This window comes from Rhipicephalus microplus, chromosome 10 (genome assembly GCF_043290135.1).
Source record: "Rhipicephalus microplus isolate Deutch F79 chromosome 10, USDA_Rmic, whole genome shotgun sequence".
NCBI lineage: Eukaryota > Metazoa > Arthropoda > Arachnida > Ixodida > Ixodidae > Rhipicephalus > Rhipicephalus microplus.
In genome coordinates this window covers 65519447-65534912 of record NC_134709.1, presented here as the reverse complement: position 1 = coordinate 65534912, position 15466 = coordinate 65519447, and the positions used below count along the sequence as shown (strand labels likewise).

Below are 15466 nucleotides of genomic sequence, written 5' to 3'. Positions count from 1 at the left end.
GCGTTCGTCGGGGGGTCAACGCTGCCAATGTCAGGTTTTTCTTAACACTGACATTTATTGTATGCCTTCGTTGAATCGACGCTACCGATGTCGGGTATCGCTTAACGCGCACTCGTTGAAAATACCCATGTGTGTTCTCATCGTTGCTGGGTAGATATTAAGTGCCAATCACCTGTGGCACACACCCGCATACTAGCGGCACACACCCGCCCGTAGGTATATGCCACTGTCTGGCGGGAAGTGTTTGACGACGTACGCGACGAGATTTGGGCATTATGCATGCCTTGAATAGCGCGTCATATTTGTCAAACCATGTTACCCTCCCATGCTAATTTTGGTGCACGCTATGTTAAGGGGGTGACGACGAGAGCACCCACACCTAAGCGGCTATAGAGCTAAATATTCGCTGAAAGTCGCCGAAGTTCGCTGAGAATTCCTTTGTTATTAAAAACAGGATGTGACAAGTATACAAGCGCACTAAGGAATTCGGCGTGACACGTTCCCTTCCACCGAAGGTCTGGCCACTTTACGATAGTTCTCGTTTTTTTCATCTCAAGCAAATAACATGCGATGTCTTTCTTTGCATACTGCAGGCTCTTTGAGCATCTATCTATCTATCTATCTATCTATCTATCTATCTATCTATCTATCTATCTATCTATCTATCTATCTATCTATCCGCCAACGTCTGGGTGATCTCGTGATCACCCCCTTGGCGTAAACTGAAATTAGTATGGGAGGGTAAGATGGTTTGACGAATACGACTCACTGGTCATGGCATGAAAAATGGCAATCCCGTCGCGTAGGTCGTCAAACGCTTTCCTTCAGACAGTGGCACATACCCACGGGCGGGTATGTGCCACTGGTATGCAGGTACGTGCCACAGGAGATAGACAGTTATATCTACCAAGGAACTGCGAGAACACACAAGGGTAGTTTTAAGGCATGAGCATCAATTAAAAGCCGATGTCGTTAGCATGGACTTAACAAATGCAAAGAATAAATGCAAGGATATCACCAGGAATCGGAGCTTTGCATTCTGCGTGGCAATCAAGTATTATACTACAGAGCCAAGCGAGGTCTTGGAACTATATTTTTAAATGTAGCGTAATGTACATGAGACGACAATTTTGGCTATCTAACTTTATAATCATTCTATATATACTCTTATGCTTTAACCGTCATGTCCGGTTAATGCCAATTGTAATTATGCGCCAACTGCTGACGTTGATTTATGTAGCAGTGTTTAGGGCTACCATCCTCGCGAGCACCAGCGCAAGCACCAGCGTTCGTATCAGCTGACCGCTTCTGGTGTTGCTAATATCCAAGTAGCTGTTGGCATCCTTGTGAAACAGTGAAGAAGTGCTAGTATAAACATTATGTGGCTGTGTTACGTATGTCTGTGCGTACTTATAATTAACACCACTTCGTAATGTTTTGCTGAATATAAAAATCACAACACAGTCACCTTCCATTCGCTTGCTTCGCATAACATCATTTAAGGTACGTGGGATATGCTGACCTTTTTTAAAGACGATAGTCTTTCTTGGGGACCTTCGATGGAAAAATTTGGTCTGTCTGTCTGTCTGTCTGTCTGTCTGTCTCTCTGTCTGTCTCTCTGGCTGTCTGTCTGTCTGTACATTTGTCTATTTGTCCGCCCTAACGATGCCTCAAACGTCACCGAACGGCTAACCCCATCCACAGTGCCCACCAATATTGCTCAAGCATATCGATGATAATGCTCTTTCGCGGTCTCCACTATCTACAGACATTGCAATAATGAGCCAGAAGACATTGCGCCAGAAAGACACCCAAGACGACGACCATCCTCCTGCAGCAAGGTTCGTTCAGGGGCACTTGTTGGCTTCATGTACCATCCTGCACTCCTCTTTTAACGCCCAAGTTACTCTCCAATTATTACGGTCCCTACCGCGTGGTTGAGTGTGCATAGCCCGTGAACTACGCCATCGTACCTGTCACGCCACCGAGCGACTATCGTCAGCGTGGACGTGATAACGTCCACGTAGACCACCTCAAGCCGTACTTCAAGCAGCTTGTTCCCACCTGTTAGATTGCCAGGATGGGTTCATATTTTTCGATGGGGGCAATTATAATGTAAAAAGACGTTAATATGAGGGTCTAAATTGTCACCGCCATGAGTCGAAGGCACAAAATTGGCACTCAAGCACAACAATCTCGGCCTTCCTGCATACATTTTGGGCGACCACCCGCTTTCTTGGCTTGCTCAACAACAACAACAACAACAACAACAACAACAACAACAACAACAACATCAACATCAACAATAATAATAATAATAATAATAATAATAATAATAATAATAATAATAATAATAATAATAATAATATGAAAAGCTGTGACACGATTTTCGGCGCAAAAATGCGTACTGTTGGTCCTCGGAAAACGGTGGAAAGTTAAGGAGAAAACATTCGCGATTCACGCCTGGTTTTTCTCAGCGCTCTTTCGCCGTCTGCAGTCAGCCAACTGTAGCTGAATTTCTACACCACTGCGCTACGTGTGCTAACACTGAATTGCTTTGTAAAATGTTCCTAGGAGTGATTGGTACACTCTTGCAGCTGCGTGCTGATTAGTAAGCCTTCTTTTCAGATGATGAATGAATGAATCATTAGCCAGGGGTACCTATAACCAGGTCAGTGTTATTCTACTTATGGGTTGTAGTATTCGTTGGTGATCAAGCCAAAATACACATTTTCCTTCCTGCCATCGCCATCTGCTCCTTGCGAATAGCACATTTTGTGATCTCTCCCATAGATAGCTGCTTTGTGGACAAGCCCTATAAAGCTCAGTGTGAACCAATCGCTTCCCAAAATGAGCAACCTGTCCAAGTGTTTCCATCTATTGCACACTGTGTTATTGGTAGGGTGGCTACAATGAAATGAATCGAACAGATGATTAGCCCAAAGAGAGCATGTAGAAGATTCATTGTTATATTTAGCTTTAGTGTGACAATGATGGTGTAAATTGACAAATTACCTTTCCCGTATGTGGTATCTAAACCCACAACCTTCAAATTACGAGCCTGAGGCTCTACCATTTGAGTGGATGTAGTATAAACTATCCATATTCAAACAAAATGTTCAATGTTGAAGTTGGATGAATCGGAGGAAAACCACATTTTAGGGACTTTTCCGAAGTTTTATAAAATCAAGATATTCTAGTGCTATATTGAGAAGCATGTGCAGCCGTTAAAACAGACTCGGAGCCAATTGTATATAATAACACCCAGCTATTTGCAACATAAATAAAATCACCTCATGCGTGGATCGCATACAAAATTAGAAAATAACCTGTAAACATATAAAATCAATTTGTCTTGACAGTGCTTGCGATGATTGTGGCATGTAGGTGTCGACAAGTGTGGGCATGCTGTGTGCGTACGCCATGGCTGGCTTCGCATGGCAGCAACAGGCGGTCGGCTGCGCGATGGCCTCGGTTCCCATGCTGGCTTTGCAGCGCTATGTGATCGAGAATCCGCGGTGGCTGATGTCCAAGCACCTTTCACTGGACGCCGACACGTCCGTGATGCGCCTGTACGGTCTCGATCCTCCACCCGACTTCCGCGAGAGGAAGAAAAAAGGAGCCGAGGAGCATAAACCAGCCTCTACTTCCAGCCGCCTGTGGCCCAGTGACGTAAGGTAGGGAAGCTTTGCTGGGGACATTGGACTGGTCAAAATCGAATTCTGTGAACACACTAACATGTGTTTTTTGACTACTCATTGTTTTATACCATAACATAGGATGTGTGAGCGTTTTCAGGCTCTTCCGCGCATGGCCCATGACGGTGATTTTGGCATAATACTGGTCACGTCGCTCCAACCGCTTCCTTCACTGCAGGGGTCTCACTCCAACTCAGCTCAGCGAGCACGACGCAGTACCAATTTAGTCTCCCAAGGCCCGGGACATTGAAGAGGTTAAAGTGAGTGGGAGGAGGGAGGTCGAAGCTTTAAAAAATGGCAGCATATCTACAGAGTGAATGATGGAGCTTTGGGCGAAGCATCCCTCCATCCATTCGTTCTTGCTTCTGTCGGTCCATGCGTCCGTCTGTGTGACCGTCCGTGCGTCCATTCGGCCGTCTGTGCGTGCGTCTGTTCGTGCGTCCACACGTCCACCTGTGCGTCCGTCCCTGCGTTCGTCCATGCATCCGCCCCTGCGTCCATCCATGCGTCCATCCGTCGGTGCAGCCATCCGTGAGTCCGTCCATGCATCTCTCTGTGTGTCTGTTCGTCCTTCTATTCTACACTCCAAGTACCACCATCTCGCATATTTTCATCATATATTCCCGATATAGAAGCACCACCATACAGCGGACATTCCAAGGACTAAACGAGATGTGGCACACGCACACTTTCGTACGGCTTGCGCATCGGGTCTACTTCCCACCTTTAACCACCTCGACTTCATGGTATATACTAGTTCATTGTATTCATGGCACTACGGCCCAACGCTCGCTAAACATTTCTAAAACGAAGGAGGTTACGCCCAGCGAATATAACGTAGCAACCCTTTCTTGTCAGATAGTGCTCAACGTACATGCCAATGGCTGCTAATTGGGAATGATAGACAGGAGAATCCGGCTTTTAGTTAACGCACACGCTACGAATTTTTTATTGTTCAATAACGCAAAGGAGAAATCTCCCACCGGCACCACTTTGCAGGTCAAAATGTAAGACTGGTTACACACTACGACTACGACGAGAGATGAACAGGTGCCGCTTCAAGGAGCTTCGCCCCTAAAAAAGTATACATATAGTCACGACGCTCCAGGTGTCTAGAGAAAGTGTATTGAGTTCGGAGCAACAGGGCTCTTACCAAACGCGTTGGTTGGGCTCGCTCGCCAGAACTGGGGCAAGCGGGCACTTCTTTTTTTAGTTGTGTGAGTCTTCGCCTTGGCATACGACCAAGTACTAGAAGTAGGTAGCAACATTCCTACTTCACAACCAAAAACGAGCATCGTCTCAATGGTGTAAAGTTATTGTAAAAACGAAACAAAAACGAAGCAGCTAAGGCTATAGAAAAGGACACTAATAGTCAAGTGTTACACGCGAACAGTTCACCAATGATAAAGCAATCGCTGTAGCGCAAATAAAAACACAGGAAAAGGTTCTTTTATGAACGCGCAAAATACGGCATCATGCGCACCACACGAACTATGTCAGAGCTCGGTTGTCTTCGTTGCACCCATGTTGACGACGCAGGGTCCGGAACGAATTCGTAGTTTGCGTCACTCACGCGGCGCAACGCTTTATACGGACCGAAGTATCTGCTTAGAAACTTTTCGGAGAGGCCACAGCGACGAACAGGGGTCCAAACCCAAACTTGGTCTCCCAGACAGTAAGATACGTCATTGTAACGAATGTTGTAACGTCGTGCATCGACCTGTTGCTGCTGCCTAATGCGTAGCCCTGCGTGCTGGTGAGTTTCCTCGGCCCGCTCTGAAAATTCTTCGGCGTCATTTATTAATTTATCGGCGTCTTCACAAGGAAGCATAACATCCATCATCGTCTGAACTTCGCGGCTTTGGAGAAGGCGAAACGGTGTAAATAGCGTTGTATCTTGAACAGCGGTGTTATAAGCGACCGTCACATAAATCAAAATGGGATCCCATGTTTTGTGTTGGACTTTGATGTACATGGTGAGCTCGTTTCTGTGCGAATGGTAAGCAGTCGTCGTTTCATGCCTAGTCTTTGTTAATCGAAAACCTTCATCCAAAGCTTTGCAGTGAACACTGTTCCTCTGTCGGTTATCACTGCAGATGGAGCACCGTGGTACCGAACAATGTGGTACATGAATAACTTTGCTACCTCAGAAACCGTGGCTCGTGGTATCGCCTCTGTTTCAGCAAAGCGAATCAGATAGTCAGTTGAAACAATGACCCATTTGGTGCCGTCAGCCGATAAAGGAAATGGGCCGAGAATGTCTATGCCGACTTGGTGGAATGTCTTGTGGGGTGGATCAATTGGCTGAAGTAATCCAGCCGACTTGCTTGGTGGTGACGTTCAACGCTGGCATTGACGACAGCTTTTACCGTACTGCTTCACGCTTGCCAAAAGTCAAGTCTAGTAGTACGTCTCGCTTGCTCTGGCGAGCGTTCGAGAGTAACCTAGATGACCATAAGTGGGCTCGTCATGACACGCGGAGAGGATTTGGTCCCGCATGTCCTTCGCAACGACGAGGAGGTATACGCGGCTCATAGAGCAGGCATTTTATTGCGATAGTAATTATATGGACACTCTCGGCTTGACTGCACCACCGGCGTTGGCGTCATGCATGGTATATTCACACGTGTCTATATATATAAAAACGCAAGAAAGCAAAATCTATAAAAAAGACTCCGGCACGCTGAATCGAACGAGGGACCTCTGCGTCTATTGCGAGGTGTTAATCACTTTGCAACCGGAAGGGACCTCTTTCGACGTCCAAACGGCAAGCTATTTATATTTATCACTTACCCCTGTTAGCGAACATTTCGGGGTGGGGGGGGACCAGTGTTTTCAGCCTTATGAGCAAGATGGCACAGTGAGCGCACGGCGGCTAGAGTGCCTCGATACCCGCTCCTCTGCTCGGGGGTGTGCACATCAAGGCACCCTAGTGGCGGCTCTCATCTCTCACGCGAACTTTGGCCCCCGTAGAGAATAAGGGGGTGTACGCTCAATCACGAGCCCTTATCTTGCAGTGGTGAAGATCATGCGTCTTGGCTAGCCTTTGAGTTTCACCGGAACAATTCTGTTGTAGTTACCTGGCATACAACGTGCACCGCAATCGCTTCCGTTTACGAAAAGGGTGCGCTGTTCAGACACAGCGAAGTATCAACTGAGATGCTTATACGTGTTCACCTGCACCTGTGAGTACGTTTCAAGCGTTATTTGGGCGTGAGAAACGCGGGGCACGTTTCGATCGCTTGCCATTCTGCTCGTGACCTTCCAGTTTGTTGATATCATGTTCATTGCTTCGCCTTTTCGACAAAGCTGCGACTTCTAAATGCGAAGCATTTCTTAGGAAACTTCGGCGACTTTGTGCGTATCTATCTATCTATCTATCTATCTATCTATCTATCTATCTAGCCACCTACGATATTTAGCTCTTCTGGCCGTTTCGATAATGGTATCACTACCAAACTTGGCATGACATAACATGACTGTATGAAGCACATATTTGACTAGTCGCATTATGAAAATCATGATATGGATGCCATGAATTTCATGATTTAGATTTCATGGTCCTGTCGCTTTTGCGGTAGTTTCGTTCGCAAGGCAGGTTGCAAAACTGGTATGGTATGTTATGATTGCATGGTGAAAACAAGCGACAGACCCTTACATGAAAATCATGACATGGGTGTCATGTAACAACGTGAATACATGCCACGCTCATGATTCGCTGGCGACCGTTTCACCAGGTTCACTTATAACAAATTTGGTATTACTGGACGTCAATGGATGACGAAGGTTTATTACTGGTGCAGACATGATACACAAGAGATGCGTGTCATGTATCAACATGACTATATGTTACGCTCATGATGCGCTCGCGGCCGTTTCCATAGCTTGGCATGTACCAAAATTAGTATTACGCAACGCGAACGGACGACATAGATGACACATACAAACTTGATAATCACGACGTCCGTGTCATGTAAAAACATGACTACACGCCACACTTATGACGCACTCACGGCCGTTTCGCTAGCTTTACATATACCAAATTTGGTAATACGTTACGTCAATGGATGACGAAGCTGCGTGACTTGTCCAAACATGATAATCATGAGATGTCTGTCATGTAAGAACATGGCTAAATGCCACAGACAAGGCGCCAATACATTTCATGACTAAACACGAAGAGAACAGAGTTGATGCTATTCTTAAGAAAGTAATTGAGCGCGCACTTGATTTACCCATCAGACCTTCAAATCAGAAACTCTCTGCCTTGGGAGTATTTAACTCTATACAAGAGCTCCAAGAAGCCCACCTCATAAATCAATATACGCGTCTTACGTAGACGCCCCCGGGCGGCGCCTACTAGACCGCCGCTTGATCCGGTACGAATGCGAAATCGAAAACGCGGAGCGTATTACTGAACTTTGGAGAACAAAACTCTGGGTGTCCCCGCTTCCCCGCAGTATGATCAGGGAGGCGCACCAGGGTAGAAGGCAAGCGCGCGCTGAGGCACTTGAACAACGGCTTGGCACCCGTAATGGGGTCTATTACGTCGATGTGGCCGGGTCGTCACCAAGGGATACTACACGGCGGCGGTAATACATCAAGGAACGCAGGTGGACGGCCTCACTTTCAAAACCACAAGCTCAAGTAAGACGGAGGAGGTGGCAATTGCACTCGAAATATCCCATACAAACTCAAAACAAATAGTTACAGACTCTCGAAGAGCCTGCGAGAGCTATCTTGCAGGAGAAATCTCTCCATTGGCTAATAGACTTTTAAAATTCAGCATCAGGAACGGCGATCCTACCCCAAAACGTCTTATATGGACTCCGGGACATCAGTGTCTACAGGGTAACGAGGCTGCACATGCAGCGGCCCGCGTGCTTACTTCCCGGGAAGTTCCCTGTTCCCCTGATAGACCTGAACGTCCCACACCTTTAACACGGTTTCGAGAAATCAAAGAATACTACATTGAGCAACGCCGCTTGTATCCCGCACCAGTGAAGGGACTCAAAAACGGAGGAGCACGTCCTGCGGTGCCTACAGACAAACACGCTGCTCTGTCCAGCCATACTCAAATATTACGACCCAAAAATAAGTAGGCAGTGCCAGTACTTAGGGGAAGTGGGCAACACTTACCATATGGTCCGGGCCTGCCAAATAAACCCAAAATTAACCCCCTTTCCCAACCCCACCAAAGAGGACTGGGAGACGATCCTACTCAATAGCTCCACACTAGACGAACAGCGAACTCTAGTCCAGCGGGCTCGGGTGGCGGCCTCGACTAATGACGTCCCGGACTAGAGATGTCAACCAGCCCGGTGGGAATAAGGGCTATCTGGCACAGCCAGCATCAATAAAGGTTTTTTCCTCCTCCTCCTTGATGCATGCGCATTTCAGTGCATCCGTCATCCCTACGTCACGAAAAGAGGGAGACGTAGTGTTCTCTGGGAACACATCGGCGCAAAATGCAGCAAGTCGCATTTCGCGCTGGTTGCCGTTGGGCCGCGCCGACGGACGCTGGTCGTGCCTGGTGTCAGACTATCCACCTTTTCACAGAGAGAAAAAAACCCCGCCATGATGGGCTGTGCGCGGGAGTACGAACGCTGAGGGCGCAGCCTTGTCAATGTATTTTTTAGGAGAGACGCCAATTTGCACAGCCCAAAGAAGAATATGGCGGCGCCCAGGGAGGCATTTTTGAAAAGTTCAATAGAGTGCTCGCGTTTTGCTAGCGTAGCGTCGCTGTGTCCAGCGTGCGCGCGCGTCAACAGCACATTGGAGTATATTGAGTCCTTCATGACACGCTTTTTATATACAAAATTTGGTGTCACGTGACGCCAGTGCATGATGAAAATATATGAATGGTGCAAACCTGATAATCCTGACACGCGTGTCATATAGGAACATGACAACATATCATGCTAACAGCGTGCTCGTGGTCGTTTCGCTAGCTCTACATATACTAGTTTTGGTATCACGTGACGTGAATAGATGACGAAGGTAAACGACACATTCAAACATAAAAACCATGACACGGAAGTAATGTACGGCATCATTAACCTCCACCTCAAAATGTTGTGCTGATTTTAAAGTGACTTATTAGCTTTTCTGATTCGTGCTTCGCATATCATTGATTCCCACCTCACGCGGAATCTGCCAATTTTTCTCTCTTATACAGGACGTTATCTCGAAGGCAGAAAGACGTCGCGATGCGAGATAAATGGCAAGGTATAACGGTGCTACGACTCTCTAAAGAATTGATGTGCGGTCGAATCTCTTCATTCTCTCGCTGCCGTCTGCTCAAGTTCGATGAGCTAAGGGCGCCCAGGAATTCATCATGGTTCTCTTCTTTCTGACTGACTAAATGTATGGGCGAATGAGGCAGTGTATCAGCGTCTTCGTGCTTCCGTCCAGACTTATAGACGATGGTCGCATGAAATTCCTGTAGACGCAAGCTTCACTGGTGCCAGACGTCCTGAGGGATCACACGTGTTCACCAACCAGCAGAGGGCATGGTGGTTTGTTACCACTTTGAAAGGATGACCATAGAGGCATGGGTGAAACTTGGGGATCGCCCATACTACTGCGAGGCACTCTTTTTCTGTGGTCGTGTAATTCACCTCGGTACGGGACAGTGAGCGGCTGGCGTAGGATATGACTCGTTCTTGGCCGTCTTGATGCTGTACGAGCACTGCGCCGAGGCCGATGTTACCGGCATCAGTGTGCACCTCTGTGTAGACATCATCGTCAAAATGCGCAAGAACGGGGGCTGACTGCATCCCATGTCGTAGTTTGGCAAAAGCAACCTGTTGCTCGGTATCCCTTACAAACGGTGTGTGGTCTTGTGTCGATAGTACTCGATAGTAGGCGCACAAGCCCAAAAAGCGCTGAACAGCCTTTTTGTCTGTAGGAGGCGGAAACGTGGCTACAGCGGCAAGTTTGGCAAGTTTGTCGGGATCGGAGTGGACTCCTTTTGCGTTCACTACATGGCCAACGAACTTGAGCTCTTCATAACCAAAGGGACACTTCTCCGGTTTTAGGGTAAGATCTACTGATCAAATAGCCTCTAGCGCACCCCTAAGGTGGTGAAGATGTTGCTGAAATGTTTCAGAAAAAACGACTATATCATCAAGGTACAGGAGGCAAGTATTCCACTTCAGACTAGTTAGCACTGTGTCCATCATTCGCTGGAAAGTTGTGGGCGCTGAACACAAACCAAAACGAAGGACTAGAAATTCATACATGCCGTCCAGGGTACAAAGGCCGTTTTCTCGCGGTCTCGCTCGTCAACCTCAATCTGCCATTACCCGCTTTTTAAATCCAAAGAGGAAAAGTAGTGAGCGCGGCATAATCTGTCTAACGAGTCATCGATGTGTGGCAGCGGGTACACGTCCTTTTCAGTCACACTGTTCAGCTTTCGGTAATTGACGCAAAAGCGTATCGTTCCATATTTCTTTTTGTCTAGGATGACCGGAGAGGACCACGTGCTGCTGGTAGGCTAGATGATGCCGTCGCCAAGCATTTCTCGAACTTGCGTACGAATGGCTTCTCGTTCCTTCATTGACACGCAGTAAGGCTGCTGGTGTACTGGGTGGGAGTCGTCGTAAGTGATAATTCTGTGCCTAGTGATCGAAGTCGGGTGCACCTTAGAGGAAGCAGCGAAGCATGACTTGAATTCAAGTAAGCGTTTTCGCAGTGCTGTCTGGTTTTCTGATGAGAGGTCAGAATTAATGTCGACAGTGTTTAGAGACGTATGGGCGGCCACCGCTGCATCCGACGTGAAGCAGGTGGGAACGGTTCCTCATTCATCGGCAAAGGCTAGTGAAGTGCCACGAAAAAGGTGTCGATATTCGTTACTAAAATTTATAACCAGTAGTTGAAATCAGCCATCACGGAGCTGTATGGTACTCCTAGCCACACAGACACCTTGAGTCAGCAGGTGCTCAAAATTACTTCCCGCAATCGCTTCACCAATTCGCAATCTACAGCATGTGACATCAACTACAACACTGGTTCTTGCAAAGAGCGTTACACTTTCAGCAAAAACACGATGAATGTCGCCAGTTGGTAAGCTGTTGGTCGTCCTGCTTGTCAATTGCTCCGTCGGCTGAGAAGGTGATGCGATGTTCTTGAAGATCACTGACATTTCCATGCTCCTGTAGGCAGTCAACACCAAGAATGGCATCGCGTGAACATTCACGGAGCACAAGGAAACTTGCTGCGAAAGTAAAACCGCAGACCCGTACTCTACTTGTGCAGGTTGCAAGTAGAGAGATGGTGTGGCCACCAGCCGTTCGAATCACGGAGCCACGCCAGGGCATGATTGCCTTCTTTAGTAGTGTGGTTATTTACCCGCTTAGTTTCGAATAGTCAGTGCCGGTATCCACTAATCAACCAACTGCATAGCCATCGATTAGGACCAGTGTATCCAGAGAAAGCTGCACATACCGTTCAGTCGAATCTACAACCTTGCCTGTTAGCGTGGATCGAAGGTCTTCAGCATGTCTACTGTCAGCGAACTCACCTCCAAAGGTCGCTTTCCTTAAATATCTCGGCGGGGACCGCGCGCCAGTATGTCGCTGGGGCGGTGATGAAAAGCACTCCTGTGACGGTGAGCGCGTCTGCCGTCCAGATGGCGGTGGCATGCTCTGCTGAGCCAGGTAGTTCCCAATGTCCCGGGGTCACTTTTCATACCGAAGAGACGCTGAATATACTTAAAATCTTGCAGCCCGAGCCGCCGATATGGGCACTGGCGGTACAAATGGTCCGCTTCACTGCAGTGGAGGCACAGAGGTCGGCGATCAGGAGTGCGCCAAACATGAAATCTCCGAGCCGAAGCGTGTCTAGCGTCAAGGTAATGCGCTGGTTGCTCGGCAAAATGTGCAGGACAGCGGTAAACGAAGGGCGGCGGCTTGCGTGTGTTCTCGTAGTACCGGAGCGGCTGTACCCGCTGAAATGAAACCGAAGGAGGTACCTGAACGAACAGCGGGGAAGAAGAAGAAGGGCGCTTCAAGGCTTCCACATAGGTCGCACGGTGGAAGTCAACTGAAGCGGGTGTGGCGTTATCCAGACTCACTGGGTCACAAAGGGCCTAGTGCAGCTCGTCCTTGGCGATGCCTGCCATGAAACTCACCATAGGAGGTGGTGGTGGTGGGGCGGTAGCCTTTAGCAGCTCCTCGCATACTATAGAGAGGTCGAGCAGACACTCGGCGTTGCTTCTTATAGCAGTGAGAACTTGAGCAGCAGACGTGTTGTTCACATACCGCTCATACAGGGTGGATCAATGCAGGTGGTAGTGGTGGTAGAAACATTTATTGCCACTTTAGAGCGTGGGGGCCGAGCCCCCTCATGGCACGTTGGCGCTCCCGCACGGTGAGAAGGCACCCTTACAAAGCAAAGGAAAGCCCATGAAGCGCGATCTTCTTCATTGCGCAAGAGATGACCCGGCGCTGATCAAGACCAGCAGAAGTGCTGGTCTTGATGGTCTACCAGTATGACACTGCCGCAGCTGGTGGTGGAGGACGTGGGACATGTGAGCAGTATGTGGAGGAAGTCTCCTGGTTTGCCGCACAGTTTGCACGAAGAGGGGAATTGGTCTATGTAACGGGCGTTTAGTAATATGGGGTATAGAGCAGTACGAGTATGTAGGCGTCGCCAATGTGCAGCCTACGCTATGTTAAGAGATGGGGCTGGGGGTGCGTATATTCTTCGTTGAAACCGGTAATACGTTAGAATATCATGAAAAGAGAGCAAGCGCTCCTCTACCTGTGGAGGGGGCTCCGTTTCTCCTGCCCGGAATGTGAGACCTCGGGCTATAGAAGGAGCCCTTGTTGCCAAGTAGGCCGGCATGTGCTGGCATCCAGATGAGGGTTGTGCAACGCTGATACTGCCAGAAGCGTAGCAAGCAAGCAAGCGGTAAGGGATATCAAGCGATTGGCGTAGTTCAAAATAGCTGATTTTGTATCGCTAATGAATATGGTGGCGAATGCTGAGAAGAGAGCAAGCGCGATAGCTGCCTCTTCGGCCTCTGTGGAGAAACTTGTGACAATTGAGCACGAAGTTAGAAGATTTGCGTGATTGTCAGCCACCGCAAGGGCCATGCGTGATCCTGAGGCATATTCCGCTGCATCCACGTAGACCACGACCTGGTCCTCGCCAAATTGTCTCTGGAGGGCCCGAGCCCTTGCCTTTCTGCGTTTCTCATCTCGCACAGGATGTATCTTTCTCGGGATGGGAGTACGTTTTGGTGAGAGTGGAGGTTAGAAGAAAAGAGGACACCTCAGGTGGTTGTGTAACTGTGGCTAAGTTTATATGGGACAAAAGAGCGCGGCCAGCCACTGAATTAGACAGATGACATCTTTGTGCCATAAAAGTGGCTTCAGCGAGTTCCTCAAATGTATTATGTACACCAAGTTTGAAAAGTCTGTCATTGGATGTACTTGGGGAAAGTCGCAGAGCCATTCTTGGGCAACTCCGTAGAAGCGCGTTAACCCGGTCTCTCTTCTTCTGTAGGAGAGGTATGTAAGGGAGGGCATACGTGGTGCGGCTTACCATGTAAGCCTGGGTGAGGCGAAGCGTGTTTCGCTAGAGTATACGCCAGCCCGACTGTTCGCTATGCGGCGAATCAGTCAAGTGGTCTGCTGAGCATGTGTTTGGAGAGTCCTAGCGACTTCCCCATGTGCGTCATGTGAGTAGAGAACTAGCCCTAGTACACAAATTGTCGAGACAAGTTGGATGGGGTGGCAACCAAGCGCGAGAGAGATAGGGGAATGGCTCAAGTATGTTCCTTCGGTCGGTAAAGAAAGAGCTCCGATTTGGAAGGTGAACAGGTAAGGCCACGTTCTCGAACATATGTGTCAATGGTGATTAGTGCCAACTGTAAGTGTTCTTCTATTTCGGCGTCACTACCACGGTTTGCCCAGACGTTGATGTTGTCGGCGTAGAAGCTGAAGTAGATGTCGGAGATATGACCCAGTTTTTTGGGCATAAATAGAATAGGTGAGAGAACTGCACCCTAAGGCGTAGCAAGTGCACCAAGCTCGATGTCTGGCAGGCTGTGATCGCCAAAGGTATGTGTTGCTGTGCGGTGGCTAAGGAAGTCTCGGAGGTAGTTGTACGTCTTTGCGCCGACTCCCAGGGTTATGGGGTTCTCTAGGATAGCTGAGTGTGCAACGTTGTCGAATGCCTTTGTTAGACCTACTGCTAAGATAGCTCTGGTATGAAACATTTGAGAGTCGAGAAGCTGGTGTTTGAGTTGCAGGAAAACATCCTGCGTGGAAAGCCCAGGGCTAAATACAAACTTGCAAGTAGGCAAGAGATTATTGTCTTCTAAGTACTGGCAAAGCCTGGTTTGGAGTACATGTTTGATGAGTTTGCCGACACAAGAATTGAGGGATATGGGCCTGAGGTTGGACGTAAGGAGACGTTTCCCAGGTTTAGGTATAAAGACAGCCTTGGCCTCCTTCCATTGTGTTGGGAGGGTGCCCCTTAGCCAGCACTCATTAAAGTATACAGTAAGGAAGGCAATAGATTGGTCGTCGAGATTATGGAGTGCTTTGTTGTGAATACCGTCTGGACTGGCGGCTGAGGAAGTGCTAGGTTTCTGTAGTTCGGCTCCTACTTCGGCTACGGTAATTAGTTGGTCGAGGAGCTGATTAGGAGGGCCTGTATAGTCGGGATGCAATACGGCAGTTTATGTTGTGAAGTACTGATTTCGAAGTTCCTGAAGAAGCTCTGGTGGAGGTTTATCGCAAGTATATAGGAGTTTG

General features: G+C 48.2%; 1 protein-coding gene across 1 annotated transcript in view; it reads left to right on the top strand.

The window, feature by feature from the left end:
- Positions 1–15466, top strand: part of LOC119178597 (facilitated trehalose transporter Tret1) — a 33931-nt gene that overhangs the window by 5371 nt on the left and 13094 nt on the right. The window contains exon 3 of the mRNA XM_075874680.1: positions 3388–3677. Coding sequence (XP_075730795.1) covers positions 3388–3677 — 290 coding nt within the window. The remainder of the gene's footprint in view (positions 1–3387; positions 3678–15466) is intronic.